This window comes from Selaginella moellendorffii, unplaced genomic scaffold (assembly GCF_000143415.4).
Source record: "Selaginella moellendorffii unplaced genomic scaffold, v1.0 SELMOscaffold_29, whole genome shotgun sequence".
NCBI classification, from domain to species: Eukaryota; Viridiplantae; Streptophyta; class Lycopodiopsida; order Selaginellales; family Selaginellaceae; genus Selaginella; species Selaginella moellendorffii.
The window spans coordinates 972,245-994,824 of record NW_003314290.1 but is presented as its reverse complement, the minus strand read 5'-3'; the positions used below and the strand labels follow the sequence as shown (position 1 = coordinate 994,824).

Here is a 22,580-nt window from a genome sequence, read left to right as displayed (position 1 = left end):
ATTCTCCTATAGATTTTAAGAGCACTCACATCATATCTAGCCCTAAATCAAGGGCAATCATGTGAAACACACCCCATATCCCTTGAAGTAAGGTATAGACAAAGAGCAAATATAAAAGTGAATAGGCGAGAAAATCCACCTTTCAGACCAATTGAGTGACACTCAATTGCTAAGAGAAATACTTATCACTTTAGGTCCAAGATTGATACTTATGCCTAGCAACAAGTTCTATAGCTTTTTATTTCGCATTTATAGTGTGAAGCCTCTAGACTGCTTTGTTTGGCAAAAGCTTAATTAGCACATAGGGTAATTTGTGTGTTCCAAACGTAAGCGAAAATTGAGCTACAACTCTTATTGGAGTAATTATATAATTTTGTCTATGCGGAAAATATTCATTAAGTGGGAATTCTCTTCTATGAGAAGGTACGTACACTTGGGGATTACGTTTCACAAAGGGTGTTTCACGCATTTTGAACTCTAAAGAACTAAAACAAATTTAAAGATATTAGAAAAGGGTTTTGTCTAAAAAGTGAAATAGTTTCAGATAATCTAAAATTCTAAAATTTTTAAATATACTACAAAGCTCAAAATTTTGTCATACAAGCTTGAGCAAAGACTTGTATTAACTATAACCACCCGTTGGTGAAGAGGATAGAGAGAAATTCACCTTGAAAATCAATTTTTGTCTAAATCTGAAATAAATTCTTTCATGAATTAGCTATCATATGTTTGAAAAACTACATAAAGTCATTCCACAAGAAAATTAATTTAGAATAGGCTATCATGCGCTAGACAATTTAACTCTTGTGTTAATTCCACAGAGCAATTTCACATAATGGTTTCCACGCCCCATTCAAATTAATCCCTAGTATTAATCTAGTTTACCTAAAATTTGCCAAAAGAAATAGACTACTCTTTCTAATTTCACAATTGTAAAAGCAAGATTGACTATAAGCCAAAGGGTAAAACCCACTGTGAAGCAAGCAAGCTACTTTGGAATTGGCTATCACACGCTACAGATTTTGCATTAAATTAACCACACTAGACATTGGTAGAAAGGGGAGGACTGTAGCATATGTGTAGCGCATGTGGTTTTGACCCTTTATCCTATGGTGATTTACCATAGGATAACACCACAAAGCGGAACCTAAACCCTCTTTGTGCCATGTGACAGATGCCACATGTCACATGCCACGTGTCCATGCCACGTGTCCATAGGAACCTGAGGTTCAGGGCCTTGGGCCACTGAACGAAGGAACGGTGCCAAACTCCCAAGCATGGAGCCAAGGAGTGATGGAACCGAACCACGGAGCAACTCCCGAGCATTAAGCCCAAGGAGTGAAGGGACAGGAGCCCGGAGCGACTTGGAACAGTCCTGGAGCATCCAGCATCCCAATGCCAGGACTAGCACGCAAAACGGAGCCAAACGGAGTCTGGCGCTATTTCGGCATACCGGTGGCCTAACGTGAGGATATGGGTACTCCACCAACTAGCATGGAAAGGAACTTGGGCTTAGACCCAAGCCGGACGCAGAACAAGGACAGGCACGCAAGCGGGAGCTAGACTATGCCTCAAGTTGGTCGGCCATGCCCAACCTACCCACTATCCCTACTATACATTTGGAACCCCCCACAGCCCCCCCCCTTGAGGAACACACGCTTTGGGCTTTCACCCCAAGCCTCCCTTAGTATTAGGAGTTAGTCTTTGGGACAAGCTCGAAACTTACTAAATATGGAATGTCCTTAGATTGCGAATTTGGACATGGGACGAACACCATTGTGTTCAGGACGATCTCTACATTCCGTAGATATGCCAAATGAGCAAATCTGGACACTTTCCATAAATAGCATTTGGGACCAAAATGAGACTAACACAAAGGGCATGATAGCGAGGGTGTTTGGCAGACACGGTAAGCTATCATCTTGCGATATTGAGGGACCAAGCTCAATATCACGGGGGTTCCCAACACTAGCAAGTGCAAGTCAACGAATGAGTTTCTCTAACCAGGTCAAGTATGCTTGACTAAATAGACACTTAGGAATTCCTTCCTTATGCTCATCTGGTCAAGTGCACACGCGAAGACCAGTTTCTCAACTAGCTTAGGCGGAGACTGATAACGGGTCCAGCAATACCGACCTCCTGCCATCGTGGCAGTAAGGTAAGAGTGTCCGTAAGGACAGGTCGACAGGTAACTTTCGATACCCGAAGTCACATGCGCGACACTCTCCCCCCCTTGGGAAGATCGACGTCCTCGTCGATGCACACTCGAGTCTAGAATACCGCCAAGGAAACAACTCCAGAAAAAAGTTCACGGTACTCACACTATGTGAGAAATGCACCAACTTAAATGAGTTAGGGGTAACCTCTTTGTCTAACGCGGATGCGCTACCAGCTCAGACACCTTCCGGCCGTCGCCGACAAGGAAATGACCAACAGAGTCAGCCACCCTTGCTGCTCTAGGAGTCACCCAGCTTACAAAAGTGTGATATGCCCTGCCCGCAGAGACATAGAGAGAGAAGCCAGAGGCCCCAACCCTCCTGAGCAAAGAAACCAAACCCGTCGGTAAGGTTTAGATAGACTACTGTAAACAGGCAGTTAGAGTTGTTTACACGGTCACGCCCTTTCAACAGAATAAGGAACATCGACAGAGAGGCGGGTTATGTGACCAGTCGACAGTAGCTACCCCATGACTAGAGATTTCAACATGCACACGAAGTGCCGAAGCCAGTCTGCCTTTACTAGCCCAAACTCAAAGATCAATAGATGGACAATATCAAAGTTAGAGACAATGATATCTTAGAAGCTGAATTATCAGTGATTATATCTTAGATTAGAACACAAAAGTATTCCAAGTAAGTTATCATCTGATAAACTAGTATTATAGTGCAGGAACCACCAAGATCATCATAATTGGTAAACATAGGATTCACTATCCAACAAAATTCAATAGCTAGTGTATCATCAAGAACACTTAATGATAAAACATAACTATCAAAGATAGCAGACAGTAAGCCAACAACTTACTAGAGATAACTCAAAGAACACAAAGTATCATTGACTGACAGGCACAATGCTCGTGAATGTATCACCCGAAGGAAATAACATCCCAACCTATCAGAACTAACTCGAGCAATAATCAACAGAACAGAATGAATGTGGTAAGACCAACAAACACCCATTCATGCCAACTATCACACTAGCCAATCCAAATAGATACCAGCCAACAACACCAAAGAACTCAAGTTGCCTAAGCAAGTGTTAGCAACATCCTTGTGATGTCTCAAACCCAAGAGACCAATCCAGAGCAAATCACAAAGAACATGTGATATTGCAAAAAGCCACAAGCCATCAAAGAGAACAACTAACTATCACGAAAGATCATCAATCATCCCATCAATAAAGAGATGCATAATCATCGTCTAAGAAAGAATCCACTATCTCAAAGAGCAGTGAATCATTCTATATCAACAACAACCAAGCAAAACCCTTGACAAGGATAATCAACTATCTTAGATGATAATTAATCATCACCAATGATTGCCAGATGCAAATACGAACTTCATCGAAGCTAACAAGCCAAAATGCCCTCCCCAACAACTTCTAACAAATGGAACAACGAGCATAAAGCTCAAAGAACCAAAAGCTCGAAGAAGTCTATAGCTAAGTCTTTCCTAACAATGATCACAAGTTTCGCATGAACTAACTTCAATGCTAAAGAAGAAATTATAGTTTAACCCACAATATCCTCCTCAACACATCCATAAGCTAAACTTCATAATGCCAAGCTAATGAAGAGCATATCTGCATCAATCCAAAAGCTAAGCATAACGAAGCTATGCTGGACAAGTGATCACCAAACGATCCTCCATGAATCCATCCATAGCAAGACGTAACTCACTTCATAACAAGCACAAAAAGAATCATCAATGATCAATATATTTCAACTAAAATCCCATAAGGATTCAAATATTCTAATATCGATCACTAACTCTCCCATTTGTAGAGTTAGCATAGTCCATGACTAAATCACTTTTTCAAGGAAAAGCCAAAGCTCAACCCCTACTAAATAACCTCGTCTACAACACAACTAATTCAAACTTGCCATTCCGCTTGTTTGAATGTCAACACAGTTGCTAACTAGCAAATGCACGAATGCCAATAACACAAAGCCATAGCCAAATCATCAACACTATTTTCATCGAGACTAATGAAACGCAATATCAATCCTAAGGATAGACATCTCATCTCACTTGAATCTCAACGTCAATAATATCAATGACAAGGCATCACCTCAATGTCATCAACATCAGAACAAAGCTAAAAGAAAGCAAGAGTGAATCACCACTCAAAACTCTCTTGCAACCAAGCTAACCAAAGTCGGAGATACTTTAGTCAGTATCCGAGACTAGTTCTTCAACATTACTCAGGTACAGATAACACTTCCTCAAGGAGTGCATCACCACATCCAAGACTCAATGAAATCCAACACTATGAACTAAACGCAACCAAATGATACCAACAGAGGTAGAGTCGACATGCCAACATGGAAAACCCATGTAAGTCAAATGACACGATCCTCCGCAATACCATCCGGTAAAGTAAACCCATCACTGCTAAATCTTCATCAAGCGAAGCAAGTGTCCAAAGCCCTTGACAAAGTCTACAAGCAATCACTAGTTGCAAAGCAACCAACAATCACTTGTCTTGCCTTTCACAAAACCCAAACACTAACTCATGCCATTGAGTTACACACTTGTTCAACATGAACGTAATACCCCAAATATGAGATAAAGGTTCATGGACAAGCACAAACTAAATGACCACTCGAATCCAACTCAACCGCGATAAGCTCACCAATGCATTTAGCCACTAGCTCTGAGCATGCCTTGAAGAGGCTAGCTATGCATGACCAACACTTAGCCGAAACTAAAGCGAAGACCATGAGATGGATCTATATCGGTACACAACCTCCTTATAGACAAAGCTATAGTACGGGTACCAACATCTCAAACTCAACCAACTAAGTTGAACATCACCATCCTCAGCCAAGGCGCAGGGCCACCAAGACCAAGTCAAGATCAGTGAGAGCTCACTACTCTCATAGAGTCAAACAAAATGCAAAGTGCAACCTGCCACCAAGCATAACGCTACAAAAGAAAGGCACAAGGGTCACCTTTCTTAGAAAAGTGCAATGGCCACTTTTCTACATTAACTCCAGACTCTATTCAATTCAATTGCTTTAGCTTCAAAGGTCAGCATCCCTTTCGGGTCGCATCATACAAACTACCTACTAAGGTTTAAGCCAACAAAAGTCAACTCCTACCCCTTCACTAGTTTGTACTGGCTTACGAAAACAGAATTTTCGGGCAAAGTGATAAACAGATTAGCCATTGGAAAAGCTTAAGAAAATTTGTGGAAAATTTTCCATCCTAGAGAAAGAATGACTCTTAGTCTAGAAATACAAACTTTCAAGACTCAACCAACTTCCTCCTACTAACAACTTCACATAGGTTCACCTCGACACCAATTCTCAAGACCCATAGTATGCTTAAGCCTCGAACATCTTTTTGCCCATTCTTTCGACATCCAACACTGATATCCGTAAAAATGCAAATGGAATATCCAAGACTTGATCACGAAGACCACATCTTCGGATATCCACATTGCACGAACACTATTCTTCAACCACCTTCAAGATCCAATGTGAAGCTAAAACACTAACAAGAAAAATGACATGGAAAATCAAGCTCTAAGGAAAATTCCTCATCACTTGAATCAACAATGCCACTTCCACTAACACAAGTGCTAGCGATGTCAATGCCTTAACTGCACACTTTCTCCATCCAATAATCTACTCCAAGTGCTAACGGATCAATCGACAAGTTATAGCAAATGAATGCTATAACCTTTTCCAACACCTTTTAGGCAAACTCTCAAGGAAACAAGGAACAAGGAACCAACTTAAGCTTAGCATAATGAACCACCATTGAGAACCTAGTCAAAGCTACTACAATGCTACTTCGTGCAAGTAGACTAGCTTCACTATCAACCACTTTGAGGTTGATCATCATTTAACCAAGCAACTTCGTAAACACATTGCTCATTATCACATGGATATGATACGGAAATCACAATGATTTGATCACCAATTGAGCAACACCACGAGGAATGTCTATGTCATTACTTCAAAGGTTTATGTGAGTATCAAGTGCAAACTCGATTCGACAAAAATGCAACATAAATGCCACACTCCACCGATAAAGATTTACAACACTCAACACCACTAACTTTTTGTTCACAACATGGACAAACTCATGCCACTCTCTTTTCGACCAAATTTAACACTAATCCAACACCAAGCTACTCAAGGAGCAATAGCAAAGTTCTCCGGAAAAGAATTGAACATTGCAACCCAAGTCTTCCAATAGCAAGCCTAGACAAAATGGTATAGTGTTTCACCACTATCCATCCCATAACTCACCATTTGTAAGACCATCATTTCCAATATGCATCAAGGTAGGGACTCTTGATTGCATAATGTGAACACGAGCAATGAGTCACATCTCGTTGCAAATCATCTCTCCAAGAAGGGAAGATGATTTACGTGTTTGATCCTTCGTCCCCGACGACTCTCTTTTCGGTCTCATCTTCGACTACACTTCAAGCTTACGTTCGCACTGCCTTCAGTCCAATCCAAGGAAAGTTTATAAGAGAGCACGGCAATGATTACTTGAACCAATAGACTAATCCCTACAGTCTTGATTGATCCACTTGTAATCATGCCTAGGAAGGATCTACTAGTGCCGTGCTAAATAGCTACGGACCAGCCTATTTGCCACTCGTAGCAAACTCAGGGAAGGTTTGCTTTCACCCACGATACATGGAACAACTCATGGAACCACTAGAACAACTCATGGAACCACTAGAACAACTCATGGAACCACTGAGAGGCTAACATTAATTCTGCCAACTCAAAATGTAACCTTAAGTTGCTAATGTGCCTTACTCACGAGCCCAAGCGTAAACTCGTGTAACCGGAACAACTCAATCCCTTTTGTGAGCCCAAGCTCAAGCTCACAGAATATGGTACAAAAGGTAACCAAAACCATACCCAAGGAACGAATGTGAACCCTTTGCACCAAACGTGTACCCACTCGGATCATCGTCTTCATCTCTGCGTATGCAACGAGACTAGTTGCCTAATCTCATTGAATAGTACTCGCTGAGACTCATACCTCTGATACCAAATGTAGCGCATGTGGTTTTGACCCTTTATCCTATGGTGATTTACCATAGGATAACACCACAAAGCGGAACCTAAACCCTCTTTGTGCCATGTGACAGATGCCACATGTCACATGCCACGTGTCCATGCCACATGTCCATAGGAACCTGAGGTTCAGGGCCTTGGGCCACTGAACGAAGGAACGGTGCCAAACTCCCAAGCATGGAGCCAAGGAGTGATGGAACCGAACCACGGAGCAACTCCCGAGCATTAAGCCCAAGGAGTGAAGGGACAGGAGCCCAGAGCGACTTGGAACAGTCCTGGAGCATCCAGCATCCCAATGCCAGGACTAGCACGCAAAACGGAGCCAAACGGAGTCTGGCGCTATTTCGGCATACCGGTGGCCTAACGTGAGGATATGGGTACTCCACCAACTAGCATGGAAAGGAACTTGGGCTTAGACCCAAGCCGGACGCAGAACAAGGACAGGCACGCAAGCGGGAGCTAGACTATGCCTCAGGTTGGTCGGCCATGCCCGACCTACCCACTATCCCTACTATACATTTGGAACCCCCCACAGCCCCCCCCCTTGAGGAACACACGCTTTGGGCTTTCACCCCAAGCCTCCCTTAGTATTAGGAGTTAGTCTCTGGGACAAGCTCGAAACTTACTAAATATGGAATGTCTTTAGATTGCGAATTTGGACATGGGACGAACACCATTGTGTTCAGGACGATCTCTACATTCCGTAGATATGCCAAATGAGCAAATCTGGACACTTTCCATAAATAGCATTTGGGACCAAAATGAGACTAACACAAAGGGCATGATAGCGAGGGTGTTTGGCAGACACGGTAAGCTATCATCTTGCGATATTGAGGGACCAAGCTCAATATCACGGGGGTTCCCAACACTAGCAAGTGCAAGTCAACGAATGAGTTTCTCTAACCAGGTCAAGTATGCTTGACTAAATAGACACTTAGGAATTCCTTCCTTATGCTCATCTGGTCAAGTGCACACGCGAAGACCAGTTTCTCAACTAGCTTAGGCGGAGACTGATAACAGGTCCAGCAATACCGACCTCCTGCCATCGTGGCAGTAAGGTAAGAGTGTCCATAAGGACAGGTCGACAGGTAACTTTCGATACCCGAAGTCACATGTGCGACAATATGTGATCATGGGATGAGATTTGGATATACTGTCACCGTGGATCCTTGGAACCTTGGGGGATAAATGGAGATAAAATAGCCACTAAGGGCTCTCTCATCAAGCAATTGCCCCTTTTCCAGTTGGTTTAAGGGGAGAGAGATAAAGTGCGCTACAGTTGGTATTAGAGGAAATGGCATGGGTTCGATTCCCATTGATTAATGGCTACTTAAAAATATAATATACCCTTGAGCAAAATATATTCCTACCCCTAAATTTGAAATCATACGTATTGAACATCCATGCGTACGTCCTTCTTCTTGTGTGGAGTATCCACGGACGAAGGTATCTACCGTGGGACTGTAATACGGGTGGATGACTAGTTGCCTCACATGGAATAGCTAGTCTACACAATAGAAAGATTGGTAGATTCAGTGCAAAAATGGAGGTGCTGGTTCCCCTTGGCTCAGTAGGGGTTGTTAGTCAATAGTCAATGAGGACATTGACATCTTTGAAGGGGGGGTGAGTGTAGCGCATGTGATCATGGGATGAGATTTGGATATACTGTCACCATGGATCCTTAGAATCTTGGGGCATAAATGCGGATAAAATAACCACTAAAGGCTCTCTCATCAAGCAATTGCCTTTTTTCCAGTTGGCTTAAGGGGAAAAAGATAAAGTGCGCTACAAAGACCTTCTATGCACTTATGTGGAGAGATTAAGGATTGACGACCCTCCATTGTCCTGATAAAAGTTAAATAAGGGAATTCGGGTACACAAAATAAGAATGTTTACTAGTGATCCACCACACCTATTACAAGATATATTTTGTTTAAAGACCTAGATGAAAATTGTTTGATCCCCACTCTGTGTGACAAAGCAAAAGTATAAGAAAGCAAAAATTAAACTATCTTGTGTGTTTAATTAAGCCAGTAAATGATAGATTTAATAAAATTGCTTAAATAATTCAACGAATTACTGAGTGAAATACTTGATAATATTCTGCTCAAAGTATATAGAAGTCTGACTTCTGATACCTTTACTATTGTCAAAGAAAGTGTGATAATACATTTAGATTATTTTATAGGTACATAATGTAAGTAAGACTTATATCTGTGGAGTTACCTATACAAAAAGAAAATAGTACTAGGATTTTTCTCTACTCCACCTATATATCTGACAATAACACAATCTTAGTAGATCAATCTAGCAAGATGAAGCAGCCACAGTAGCAGCAGACGCTACAACAGCACTACAAAGTCAAGACTAGCTATGCCTTCGCTCACAAGATTACGAATTAGCTAAGTGAGCTAGCAATTCGAAGAATCGAGCTTATCACTATAAAGGCCAAGCTTAACAGTTTGGAGTAGGATTTGGAGAAGTCGACTATCTGAGGACATGCAATACCTTTGTCATGGGGGAGTGATGAAGAGGTAAATGTTTTATTTTGTATATTTTTCAAGGCAAAGCAGAAAAAGGAAGTTTAGGCAAAATGGAATTACACCTAAGTTTATGCATGCAAAGAAGAATGACCCGACTTAGACAAGAAGCAGTTAGGAACAGTTATAAAATCATGTAGTATATAAATAACACTTAAACATGCTGAAAAACAACCCCCACTCACTATTGTATACATTTGCATTGAATTAAACATTTTTTCTCTTGTCTATAACTGTTTGTGTAAAGTAGAGTTGAGAGAGTGATATATGTTTATCCTTTCTTATGCCTTTAGGGTTCAAGGCTGAGTTATTTTATATTCTTTTCTCTTCTCATTCTCATTTTCTTTTCTTCTTTTCTTCTACGTTCTTGTCTTTGTTTGTTTATCACTATTTTGCAGGCAAGGGTGAGAACACGAGTTCAGGTAGAAAAAGCCTTACTCACTCCACAACAATGAGAATTTTTTGATGATTATATTGTTTGCATACTACATTTCAATCTTGAGGTTTTATTATCATATGGTAATAGACTGAATCTTAATTATAAGTCTCGGTAATAGGGCTACATATTAATTACAAAGAGGTAAGTGGCTCTAGGGTTCCATAAACTAAAGACTAACTACTCCTTGCAAAGATTCACTATGATAATATATCATACTTATACAAAAAAGAATAGGAAATAAACAAACAACTTACTTTTCTTAAATGAGTTACAAATATACTATAAAATATTCTATGGAGTGGATTTATTGATGCTTTTTGCTATGTTGTTCATTTCTTCTTTTCTCTTATTTTGAACTATTGTTTTGAAAGTAACAGAAACATTTTTATCAATAGTGATAATGGTTTCTATATTTGCGGATGGGTAATAAAAACCAAAAGTGTAATATAGAGATTGTGGTAGTAAAATAAAATTAACATTCTTACATTTCTTTATGTTAAAACTATTCACAGATTTCTGATCTTTCTTGCTTTCCATCTTTGTAAAACTCTAGAGAATGAATGAATAAGGGTTTTTAATTATTTATATATTTCTAATCAATTTTTGAAATGTTAAAATGTTAAATTGTCAAAATGTATAATAGAAGTTTTCAGGTTCATGGCAAAATTCAATCTTCCCATTTTTATTTGGGCCCAAAAAAGCTCATTTTAACCAGAATATTGTGAATATAAAAAATAGCAATTATATAAGTTTGAACAAAATTCTAATTCTAGAAACTACTCAATTGGTATTTTATTGTATAGCTCATACTAGAAAATAGAAGTTCTCTCTGTTAATAGATTAAAAATAAATAAATTTCTCTAAACCATTAACAATTAAATTCATTAATTTCAAGTTCACTGATGAATAACATTTTTCTGACATGAGATTTCTTTATAAAACTTATCGTTGATTATATTGATTAGCATTGACTTGAGTTGAGCTCAACTCAATTTTTGACCATCCCCTAGTTATCATGGAATGAAGTCTTTTTTACATATTCACTTCATGGAGAAAAGAACAATTGTCACATTTGGAGAAATAGTGGAGGCTCATTCTCAATGGAATGTTGACCTAAAAAAATGTTATATGGTGGTGTTGGAGGTTTTAGATTTCCTAATGCAACTTTTGGACAGGCTATCTGCCCCATTGCCCTAGGGTGAGAGCACTCATAAGGTAGTAGAGCATTATGGCAATTACCTTGAGGCACAAGTTCAAGATAAGGTTCTCTTTGGTAGAGGGATGTGGATGCATCTTAGAATTCTTCTCAAAGTTTACTCAACTTGGTAAACCTCTTTCCTGCCAAAACTTGATGCTTGAAACAGAGTCATGATGGGCACTTTTGAAATGGACCCAGGGGTTTTTCAAACAGGGGAAGGAATCATGGCAATGCAGCTCATATACTGCTGAGATTGGCATTGTGGGAGCTCTCCTCACATCGTTCTATTAGCTGCCCAACTCTCCAAGAACCCTAAATAATATTTAAGGTAGCCATTAGTGACAAAATTTGACATTCTCTACCTCTTAAGCTGGTTTAGAGCCACAACGTGCTGCAAATTAATTTTTTTCTGTTGTTTATTGGTGCCATATCTGGTGGAAAACCAGAAATCTATACCATGCCAGCGTATGAAGACACCTTCCACCTTATGCAAATTAAAACATGGTTAACTTGTATTCCATGCTTGGCCATGGGCTGATTGGACAGTGGACAATCACCAGCATACATATTTGAGTTCGTATGGACTCTATATGGCCATTGTCTAGTTAGGACAAAATGAATGCTATAACAAATGTATTACCATACCATCATCTATAATAATAAGGAGGAGTTGTTGAACTTTCTAGGCTGCCAAATCCAAACAATTGCAGCTGTCCTATGGGTAAGTTATTTCTTTAACCACGTCCTAGCAAATAATCATGCTGAGGTTTGCTCCCGGCCAATGGGAGGTGGCCAACTGCATGGAGTGAGAGAGGAAGGCACAGCAACACGTGTCACATGCATGTGTTCTATAGCAGATCTTGCTGAAGCTCGTAGAAAAGATCCTATGCCGATCAATGCAATCCAGGATTATGGGTGATGCAAGTGATCACCACTGTCCAGGAGACCAGATTTGGATCTAGCATGGTGTGGAAGATTGCCATCACCGGGCCAAGATGGCCGAATTGGATGTAGCTCATGAGGATGGTGTTCCAGGACACTGTGTTGCTCTCTCACCTTGGAGAGGATCTTTGCCTTGTGCAAATGCCCATTCAAGGCCAATGCTGTGATCATGGCAATGTAGCTCGTGGCATCGGGATGAGCAATTTGGGAGAAGATCCACAACATCCACAACCTAGGCGTATGCATCGATGATCACTTTGATCGCACTAGAGTCCCAATTCTCTGGGCTCAAGCAATCAAATAGCACCTTGCTTCCTCAATCCTCCCAAACTGGGTGTAGGCCTCACCTAGTTCTCAAGTATGGAGATCACAAAGTTGGGTGATGCAAATCGATCAAAGAGGAGCTTAACCTGCTCAATCCTACCACCAAATGCGAGTGTTGTGACCATGGCATTTGCATTGCTGTAACGTATATGATCATGGGATGAGATTTGGATATACTATCACCGTAGATCTTTGGAACCTTGGGGGATAAATGGAGATAAAATAGTCACTAAGGGCTATCAAGCAATTGCCCCTTTTCCAGTTGGTTTAAGGGGAGACAGATAGGGTGCGCTACATGTAGTATCAGAGCAAATGGCACGGGTTCAATTCCTATTGATTAATGGTTACTTAAAAATATAATATACCCTTGGGTAAAGTATATTCTTTCCTCTAAATTTAAAATCATATATATTGGGCATCCATATGTACGTCCTTCCTCTTGTGTGGAGTATCCATGAACGAAAGTATCCACCGTAGGATTGCGGTACGGGTGGATGACTAGTTACCTCACATGAAATAGTTAGTCTACACAATAGAAAGATTGATAGATTCAATGCAATAATGGAGGTGTTGGTTCTTCTTGGCTCAGTAGGGGTTGTTAGTCAATAGTTAATACAGACATTAATATCTCTGAAGGGGGGGTGAGTGTAGCGCATGTGATCATGGGATGAAATTTGGATATACTGTCATTATGGATTCTTCGAACTTTAAGGGATAAATGGGGATAAAATAGCCACTAAGGGCTCTTTCATTAAGCAATTACCCCTTTTCCAATTGGCTTAAGAGGAGAGAGATAGGGTGCACTATAATTGCGATAGGGCATCTAACCAAAAAGGAGTTGCACTTCATTAAGATTGCTGCTTGCATAATCGGAGCTGATTGTGTTCCATGCCGCCACGACACACCATGGCATGGAATTGAAGAGCATGCATCTGGCCCCACACAGCATGGGCGGAGATGATTGACATCCACGACACTACGTCTCAATCAAGCATGGAATTAAACACTTTCTAGCATCACCTACTCAATCACTCATGAGGTAGGCCACTAGTAGTGAGTTCCATGCAATTGTGTCACAAGACTCCATGGAATCAAACACAATCTTTGCATCCATGGTCAATCTCTATTGTGCATAAGCTTTGATCATTGTGCTCCAGAAGACAACATTTCTCTGCAGCATCACGGCAAAGAGAGCTTGTGCCTTGCAGATATGGCCGCAAGCCACGATCATCAAGTTCCATGAAACTATGTCTTTGAAAGGGATTCACTAAAATATCACAATTGCATCATTGATCCTCCCAGACTCTATGATTGTGCCTAGGAGGCTGTTCCATGAGCAATAGTCCCACTTGGGCATCTCAAAGAAAATAATGGCCACTTTTTCAATTTGCCCATTCTCGGCATTTGCCATAATCATAGAGCTACAATTCGTAATGGCAAAGAATCAAATAGATCCTTCACATTTTCTAAATCATTTCTTGATGCCAAAATTGATATCATCATTGTATATGACGAAACATCTTGCTCTAGCATCTAATTGAAGAGGGCATGGCTTCCTCCAAATGCCAGTTTTGGGCATAGCATGAAAGCATTACATGATGTCTTTGTGCACTAGTGCAAGAAACAAATTTTTCATTTCATCAACCATTCCATAATCCACATATGCAATGATCATCATTGTCCATGACACACGATTGTAGAAAGGCATCCCATCAAACAATCACTATGCCTCCTCTAGATCCCTTGCTACAGCAATTGCTACAATAACAACATTCCAATTGACAAGATTCTTCATTAGATTTTTCTCAAATACTTGTTTGGCCTTGATAACTGTGAATAATGACATTAATGTCTGCTTTTAGCTAATTAGGAGGTGGCCAATTGCTTGAGGCAAGAAAAGAAAGCACTATGACACATGTAACATACAAAGTATTGATTGGCATTAACATTCAACTTTTTGCAATGGAGATCTTATAATTCCTTTCAAGGAATATGATAACTTTTTATGAAAAAACATATGCTTATAGTTACTTTTTCAATTCTTCTTTCAAAGTTTAATATAATATTGTTGTTTTAATACTATTTCAATTTAATTTTCAATGTAATAATGATAATCAAAATAGTGTTTGCTAATTGGGCAGCATAAGTACTAATCTAAGATGGTGCTACCAAGCAATCACAGTTCTAATAATTCTGGTTAACAACCTAAAAGTTTTCAAACAACATCCCGCGCTTCCCGCTCGTTGTCCCGTTTCAACTCCTTTTACCGACAGCCACTCGGACACCACCACCTGGCGGCACAGTTAACCTTGTCTGAGCTCACGCCGGCAAAATGTGCCACGCGTCTTGCGTTTACTGGATGGACGTCTTCATTGCGCTGTGGACGCAAGGTCCCACGCAGTTGTCCATTCATTCAAACGCTCTTTGATCCCGCTCTATTTCTCCTCGTCACGCTCTTTGGGTTATTCCTCTCACGCTTCGCCCTATTCCATCCATTCTATTCTCCATCGCTTTTCTCCAAGGCTTTGTTCTTCGTTCTGGCCAAGGCGCCAGCAATAATATCGAGCTGTTTGCCCCATTCCTGTGAGTTTTCCAGATGCGAGCTCCATTCTAGCAGCGGCCGTGGACCAAATAGCTCGAGAGGCGCTTCTAGCTGCCGAAATATCCACAATGGGCGCGTCTAGCAGATGGTTCAAGAGCTTTATCGGCGTGAAGAAATCCAGCAACAACAGCAGCTCCAGATCCCTGGCGGAGGATCAGGTATGCGCAATCTCTGTAAAGATCTAAATATCTGACATTCCTTCCATCCAGAAGAAAGCGGACAAGCCGTCCAAGAGATGGGGTTTGTGGAAGCAAGGCGAGCACGATCGCAAGGGCGGCGATACGGCAGCGGCATTGCACGATCAAGTTATCAGCCAGGTGATTCGAGAGACGCGCTCATCCTATCATCAGCATCGAAATCCCATCCAGGACGATGTGGATGTTGAATCGCTTGGCCATCGCTCCCAGCAGCAGCAGCAAGCCCTGGCGGCGGCGGCGGTCGCCGCAGAGGCTGCTGCCGCTGCCGCTAACGCCGCCGCGGCGATGGCACGTCTCGGGGTAAGTACCAACAATAAATCCCACATCGCTTTCAGGACTGTTAGAGAGGAATGGGCCGCTATCCGGATTCAATCAGCCTTTCGCAGCTTTCTGGTAAGCATTTCTCGCAGATAGATCGTATGCGACAGCTTGGAGCTCTGTCACTGATGTAAGCGTTCGTTTTATCTGGTTGGCAGTCGAGAAGAGCTTTACGTGCTCTCAAAGGCCTTGTCAGGCTCCAAGCTTTAGTCCGCGGCCACCTGGTTCGAAAGCAGGCGGCTGTGACACTGCGTTGCATGCAAGCGCTCGTCCGTGTCCAGGCCCGAGTCCGAGCTCGCCAGGTCCGGATGTCTGAGGAGGGCCAGCAAGTGAGATGGCGGATCGAGCAGCGTCGGATGCTTGAAGCTCAGCGTCACCAGGCCGAGGTACATTTGCCAGTTTATCCTTTTCTTATTTCTCACTTACAAATTCCTCTTTCTCTTGCAGCTCGGGTGGTGTGCTTGCCATGGTACCAAAGAGGAGATCGAAGCGAAGCTTTTTCAAAAGCAAGAAGCAGCCGTCAAGCGAGAACGAGCACTGGCCTATGCATTCTCTCACCAGGTACGTGAAGAAAACTGTGTTCCGTCGGGAATCAATTGTCGGGTTTCTGCAGTGGAGGCCCAACTCGAAGCCAAGCTCTGGAATGTACATCGGCAGTGAACCCGAAAAGAACCATTGGGGATGGAGCTGGCTGGAGCGCTGGATGGCAGCCAAGCCGTGGGAGAATCGAATACTGGCTAACCAGGAGAAGCAGCAGAGCAGTGGCAAAGAAAACAACGTCCACGCTGCTCGCTGTGCGGATGGATTCCACAAGCCCAGCGGGACCACTGCCAGAACCAACAATGCGACGTCAAGAAACTCAGGACCAGTGCACAGAGCGTACCCGTCGCAGGACAGCTTCAAGTTTTCGTCCATATACTCGGACAGGCACTCGGAGGGTGGCAGTCCCCCGCCTTCGTCGAGAGGTACCCCGCGATCGATTTTACTGGCGCCTCGCGTGCTCTCTTCCAGGGCCCAGCACACAAATTCCAACTCCAACATTCGCCCGGGTGCTACCCCGGAAGATCCAAAGTGCAGGCCCAGCTACATGAACCAGACTCAATCGGCTAAAGCAAAGACGAGGTCCTCTAGCACTCCCAAGCAGAGGCCCGTAACTTACGATCAAGCACTGGACGAGAAGAGGAAGAGGTTCTCACTCCCAACACCGAGGCACGGGCTCTCAAAGCTGAGCCCCGAGGCTAGCAGGCAGGAGATCGCTAACCGGCGGAAGTTTGTGATGCCGCCGGCGATTGCCAAGCCGGAAGTTAAACCGGAGCATCACGGCTACGTTTCTCACGAACAGCTGCGAAAGGCTTTCAGATAAACAAGGAGCGGAGATTCGACTTGCAACGCACAGCTCGTGCAAGAACAGTGTGAAGGTACTCCTAAAGTTCTATAGCTAACTTATGAGATGGATGAAAGGAAAGCACAAAAATGAGAAAAAGAGATGAGATCGAAGAACTGGCCTCTAGAATCGGAGTTTTACTTGAGCAGTCCGGCGTCCTTGAGCATTGGAACTAGCTGCGCTGTTGTGTTTTTTAGTAGTATCTGGAATCAAAGAGGCAAGTTTTCTAGCTCACAGTTTCGAGTGATTTTTACGTACCATCGCAGCCACCGACGTGTTTTCCACCCACGAAAACGCTGGGAACGCTTCTTTGTCCAGTCCATTCGGCCAGTGCTGCCTGTAAATCGGCTCCATCGGCTGGAGAGAAGGAAAAGAGCCATCAATCGTCGAAGGATTTGCGAGGACAAAAAGAAGTGAAACCATGCAAAGGATTTGGAATTTCGATGGAACCATTGGAATGGATTGGCAGATTGAGAGAGACGAAGAACAAGGAAATGCGCAAGGAAAAAACGAATCTTTACCCTCTGAGTCGAGCTCCACGACTTTAGGTTGCGCTCCAATGCTGGAAAAGAGCTCCTTTACTTTGACACAGAAGGGGCAATACGTCTTGCTGCGGCAATATAGAGCAAGCTAATCAACCAAGAAGCGAGAAGAAAACCTTGGCAAGATCATCGTCATGAAAAATTCGATGACCGATCGATCGATCGACGTACCTGAAGACAACGAGAGGATTGTGCGCCACAATGTCCTTCGCCTTGCTTAGCGCCATCGCCGTAAGCTCAAATAGAAGAAAATATTTTCTAGGTCAGAGTTAGGGCTCGTCTTTGCATATGGCTACGAGCGTGAGATGGGCCGCTGGCGCTTGGCGAGGCGCTCATCGATTCGGAGGTGTCTCCGCGAATTTCCTCTCGAAGGTATTGAATCCTTGCGTTGTGATCTCTTCTTGTCTCTCGCGATCTCGTAATCCCTCTTTTCCTTCAGTCTTTCTTACCATTTGCTGCTAGTGTTTGAAATGTCGAGATCTGACCAGGCAGCCGTAGTACCAGCTCCATCTAGCTTGAAAATCTCTGCTATCGAGCAGCGTGGATTTTTTCGGAGCTCGCGTGTGATGGCTAGTACATTGCATGCTGGAAGTTCTTTTAGCGACAAGATGAGCATCGAGAAATCTAAAAGCGCGATCGTGTCTGTGGAATGGCTTCACCAGAATCTAAATCTACCTCATGTCAAGGTTTGGTACTCAATGAAATTTTGTTCTTTTTATGCTAACTTTGGTTTTTTTCACGCAGGTCTTGGACGCATCCTGGTACATGCCGGCTGAGCAACGCAATCCTCTGGAAGAGTTCAAGGTGCGCATTTCATGAGAGCACAGATTCTCTGCACTAATGCTGGAATGCAGAAGTGTCGTATTCCGGGGGCTTTATTCTTTGATATCGATGGAATTGTGGACGATAAAGTGGATGTGAGTGCCTTTGCATTGATTTTTCGGCTCGTCAAGTTGTCTCGAAATGCCGCCTTGCAGCTTCCTCATATGCTTCCTGTGGAGACAGCCTTTGCTGCTGCTTTGTCAGCTTTGGATCTCCAAAACACGGATACAATAGTTGCATATGATGGAAAAGGCATCTTCAGTTCGGCACGCGTATGGTGGTATGATGCCTTATCACCTTTCCACTTTCGGTTTCTTCGCATTGAGCTTTGTTATTCGTGATTGTCAAGGATGTTCAGAGTTTTCGGTCACAAGAACGTCTATGTGCTGGACGGAGGCTTACCAAAATGGCTTGCCTCTTCTTATCCCGTAGACTCGTCCGTCCCGGCGGGGGCCTTGTCCAAGATTGAGGCATCTGTTGCAGCAGTTCGAAAACCACAGGTAACCACAGGTTGTTTTTCTCATCAAACGCTTATGCTTTGTTGTCAAGGCTGGAGTTGGAGGTTTCAAAACGTCATTCCAGCAGAGTCTGGTGTGGTCCCTAGAACAGGTATCTATCGGCGACTATTAAAATATTTGACTTTTAATGTTCAACAATAGGTGAAGAAAAATGTCGAAGAGAGGACATTTCAGCATATTGATGCTCGCAGTAAACCAAGGTGAAGTCTGACTCGGGTTCCGTTTTATATCTTTTGTTTAGATTTTATGGTGCTGCAAGTGAGCCAAGAAAGGGTATCCGAGCAGGTCATGTGCCTGGAAGTAAATGTATACCTTTCACAGAGGTACCGATTTGTTTTACATTGTATTTTGTTTCTCTCTTAATCGATAGGTGTGACTGCAGGTCTTGAATCAGGAAGGAATGCTTTTACCTATTAATGCTCTTCAAAAGACATTTGAAGATGCGGGTATTGTAATCTTTGAAAGTTCACCTCAATAATTACGTTTCGGTGTAGGATTGAACCTGGAAGTTCCTGTAGTGGCATCTTGTGGAACTGGCGTTACTGCTTGCATCCTTGCTTTGGTAAGATCTTTTACTTTTTCGGTTCTCCAGAATCCTCCAATTCTAAATAATGTGATGTAGGCCCTCTATCAACTTGGCGTTGCCAATGTACCTGTTTATGATGGCTCTTGGACGGAATGGGGTGGTCTTCCAGACAGCGAAGTGGCGGTGGCAACATCTTCTGCTTAGTAAGATCACTTTCGCTTTCAGGGAACAGTTCTGTAGAACATTTGCGGAGTGTGGAGCCTCCACAAACTAGAACTTACTGGATCTGGAAACGGTTTTGGAAATTGTTTCCTCTTGAAATGGTTGAGTTCATGGCCGATTTCACCGGGCAAATCTTTAATTTTCAGTTCACTTTCGGAAAAAGGTTCCAGCGATTTGTCAAGGTAATGCTTAGGTACTTTAGTGTCCTCACTTGCGCCGACATTTGTTTCGATTGCAGGAAAGTGCAAGTCCCCTTTCAGTTTCAAAGATCATGTCACATCTTGTAGAGAAGTATCTCTCTGGAAAAATCTGCTCATCACCGACTTAGCCGCGTCAATTTGAAATGGTTTAGTGGCTGTTCGGCTAACAAGCTGTACCTATCCAACCACCGGACAGGTAAGCCGGTTTCTTTTGACGATATCAGGCGAGTTAAATCGTTTTTGGCAGGAGCGAATGACGGGCTCTTTCTTCCATCTCGAGGTGGAGCATCGAATAATTGAGTATCCACTATGTTATTAAAATGATTTTTTCGCGAAGTGGACGACGAAGATAGCTTGGAAGCTTCTCTCTTTGGAGGCATTGTCGTGCAACAAAAAACGCCAGTGGTTTGGCAGTCTCAAAAGCTACAGCGGCACCTAGAGGTAAACCGGAATATTTATAGAGGCTCATTTGTGAACAGCGGGCATTCTTTGGATTCCGTTTCGTCTCTTCTGACCGCGGGCACTTAAAAACGTGAACAAGATGTTCTGGATAGGCTGGCTATGTGTTGCTGCTGCCGGTGCTCTCCTAGCAAGTCTTGGGAATGTCTACAGGCATTGGCAGAAGCTACCGCCGGGGCCGTGGGGATGGCCGATTGTGGGGTGCTTGTTCTGCGTCTCCAGGCGCAATCTTCACCGCAGCTTCGCAGAGCTTGCCACCAAGTATGGACCGATTGTTTATCTCAACATGGGAAGCAGGGCGACGGTAGTGATCAGCAGTCCGGAGGTGGCCAGGGCGGTGTTCCGGGAACACGATGTGCAGTTCGCCAGTCGGCCTCGCTACTCGACACCATTCAAGCACATCAGCCAGAATTTCAAAGACTTGGTGTTCGCGCCTTATGGCGGCAGATGGAAGAACCTGAGAAAGATATGCAGCACGGAGCTTTTCACAGCTTCCAAGGTGAACATGTTCGGGGGGATAAGAAAGGCGGAGCTGCATGACTTTTGCAACAACATTGCAATGCGGGCTGCCGCCGGAGAGGAAGTGAACCTCAGCGTCTGCTTCCAGGAGCTGCTTACAAATCTCATGAGCAGCGTCCTCTTCGGGAAAAAGTTCTACACCAGCGACCTGCCTCCTGTGGCAGAGGCAGCAGCGTACCGTGCAACTTGGGGCATGCTCACACAGGAGAGCGGCAAGATCTACCTCGGGGACTACATCCCAGCACTGCACTGGCTGGATCGGCTGCGAGGCAAGGACCAGAGGATAAGAAAAACAATCATCCCCGCGTTGCAAGGCCTTCTGAATTCCGTCATCGAGGAGCGCCGCAAGCAGCTCAGGCGCGACAAGCCGAGAGACTTCGTGGACGTAATGGTGGCACTCAACGATCAAAAGAGCCTTTCCAACGATGAGATTGTGGCAATTATCCAGGTAGACAAAAGCGCTCCAGAAAGGAAAGTTTAGTTCTAAAGATTGGCTTTCCAGGACATGCTCCTTGCCGGCACCGGCACGACGAGATCCACGCTCGAGTGGGGCTTCTCGGAGCTGGTCCGCCACCCGGAAGTCCAGCGGCGAGCACAGGAAGAGCTCGACCGGGTCGTGGGCCGTGAGCGATACGTTCAGGAGTCGGACCTCTCGGGCCTGCCGTACATCCAGGCGCTCGTCAAGGAGATAATGCGGCTCCACCCGGCCGCGCCTCTGGGCCTCCCACACTTCAACTCATGCCCGGTTTCGCTGGCCGGCTACACCATCCCGGCCAACTCGACGCTCCACGTAAACATCTGGGCGATCTGCCGGGACCCGAGCTCGTGGGAGAGAGCGCACGAGTTCCGGCCGGAGCGGTTCCTCGGCAGCTGCCACAACTTGCTAGGCCAGCACTTTGAGCTCATCCCGTTCTCGTCCGGGCGGAGGAGGTGCGCGGGGATCAACCTGGCGCTGCTTCATGTCAGCCTCACGCTGGCCTATCTCTTGCACAGATTCGAGTGGAGGCCGCCGCCGGGGGTGGATGTGTCCGAGATCGACATGTCCGAGACGACGGGTCTGGCTTGCTTCCGGACTGTGCCGCTGCGCGTCAGTGTGAGGCCGCGGCTGGAGCTTTCGTGAGGTGTGGCCGTGTGGAGTAGACTCTACAGGAGCGTTTTGTCACCATGACAAGGTGAAGAAAATCTTATTCTTTGTGTCGTGGTTGATCGCCAGCTCGAGAACAAGAAGACTGGAAAACGATTGTATCTTCCAGCACTGACTCCATAACACAACACCGACAAATTCACGATCAAACAACACTTGTGCAAGCCAGAAATTCGTGTGTTATGGGACGTGTAATAAGTGTCTACGTCACAGCGTGAGCGGCGAGTTCCCTGAATTCATGGAAGCGCGTTGACTAGCCATAATATTTGAGTTCCCTGAATTCGTGGAAGCGCGTTGACTAGCCATAATATTTGAGTTCCCTGGATTCGTGGAAGCGCGTTGACTAGCCATGATATTTGATAAACTTGGAGGATATTCTTATATTCGCGGGTGCCACCGCATATGTCCAGTTGT

At 43.9% G+C, this 22,580-nt stretch overlaps 3 protein-coding genes and 1 pseudogene across 6 annotated transcripts; 3 read left to right on the top strand and 1 right to left on the bottom strand.

Annotated features, from left to right (window-relative positions):
• The first annotated feature begins 15,166 nt into the window (after positions 1–15,166).
• Positions 15,167–17,327, top strand: LOC9645664 (protein IQ-DOMAIN 1). Of its 2 annotated transcripts, none has more exons than XM_024681119.1 (5): positions 15,167–15,473; positions 15,528–15,905; positions 15,989–16,216; positions 16,278–16,391; positions 16,444–17,327. In XM_024681119.1, the coding sequence occupies exons 1-5, from the start codon at positions 15,384–15,386 to the stop codon at positions 17,191–17,193; spliced, it is 1,560 nt and encodes a 519-aa protein (XP_024536887.1). In that variant the 5' UTR covers positions 15,167–15,383; the 3' UTR covers positions 17,194–17,327. The 2 variants fall into 2 exon arrangements, with proteins under 2 accessions (XP_024536887.1, XP_024536886.1); XM_024681118.1 differs by having other exon boundaries at positions 15,525–15,905.
• On the bottom strand, positions 17,184–18,023 carry LOC9646197 (annotated as a pseudogene).
• LOC9646196 (thiosulfate/3-mercaptopyruvate sulfurtransferase 1, mitochondrial) lies at positions 18,019–19,943 on the top strand. Of its 3 annotated transcripts, none has more exons than XM_002976053.2 (12): positions 18,019–18,128; positions 18,245–18,442; positions 18,501–18,560; positions 18,611–18,673; positions 18,734–18,858; positions 18,928–19,078; positions 19,128–19,187; positions 19,238–19,296; positions 19,338–19,419; positions 19,479–19,542; positions 19,591–19,658; positions 19,719–19,943. In XM_002976053.2, exons 1-12 carry the CDS (start codon positions 18,045–18,047, stop codon positions 19,824–19,826), a joined length of 1,122 nt encoding a protein of 373 aa, XP_002976099.2. In that variant the 5' UTR covers positions 18,019–18,044; the 3' UTR covers positions 19,827–19,943. The 3 variants fall into 3 exon arrangements, with proteins under 3 accessions (XP_002976099.2, XP_024536889.1, XP_024536890.1); XM_024681121.1 differs by having other exon boundaries at positions 18,027–18,128; positions 18,219–18,442; XM_024681122.1 differs by having other exon boundaries at positions 18,032–18,128; positions 18,196–18,442.
• A 180-nt stretch (positions 19,944–20,123) lies between these two features.
• LOC9646195 (flavonoid 3'-monooxygenase) lies at positions 20,124–22,349 on the top strand. Its single transcript, XM_002976052.2, has 4 exons — positions 20,124–20,240; positions 20,292–20,324; positions 20,382–21,470; positions 21,525–22,349. Exons 3-4 carry the CDS (start codon positions 20,586–20,588, stop codon positions 22,140–22,142), a joined length of 1,503 nt encoding a protein of 500 aa, XP_002976098.2. The 5' UTR covers positions 20,124–20,240; positions 20,292–20,324; positions 20,382–20,585; the 3' UTR covers positions 22,143–22,349.
• Positions 22,350–22,580: the final 231 nt, after the last annotated feature.

Coding starts and splice junctions, on each gene's coding strand:
- LOC9645664 (XM_024681118.1), top strand. CDS start 15,384: ATGGGCGCGTCTAGCAGATGGTTCAAGAGCTTTATCGGCGTGAAGAAA. Junction 15,474..15,524: donor GATCCCTGGCGGAGGATCAG/GTATGCGCAATC, acceptor CCTTCCATCCAG/AAGAAAGCGGACAAGCCGTC. Junction 16,392..16,443: donor CCTATGCATTCTCTCACCAG/GTACGTGAAGAA, acceptor GGGTTTCTGCAG/TGGAGGCCCAACTCGAAGCC.
- LOC9646195 (XM_002976052.2), top strand. CDS start 20,586: ATGTTCTGGATAGGCTGGCTATGTGTTGCTGCTGCCGGTGCTCTCCTA. Junction 21,471..21,524: donor AGATTGTGGCAATTATCCAG/GTAGACAAAAGC, acceptor TTGGCTTTCCAG/GACATGCTCCTTGCCGGCAC.
- LOC9646196 (XM_024681121.1), top strand. CDS start 18,062: ATGGGCCGCTGGCGCTTGGCGAGGCGCTCATCGATTCGGAGGTGTCTC. Junction 19,297..19,337: donor GATGCTCGCAGTAAACCAAG/GTGAAGTCTGAC, acceptor TCTTTTGTTTAG/ATTTTATGGTGCTGCAAGTG. Junction 19,659..19,718: donor CTGCTTGCATCCTTGCTTTG/GTAAGATCTTTT, acceptor AATGTGATGTAG/GCCCTCTATCAACTTGGCGT.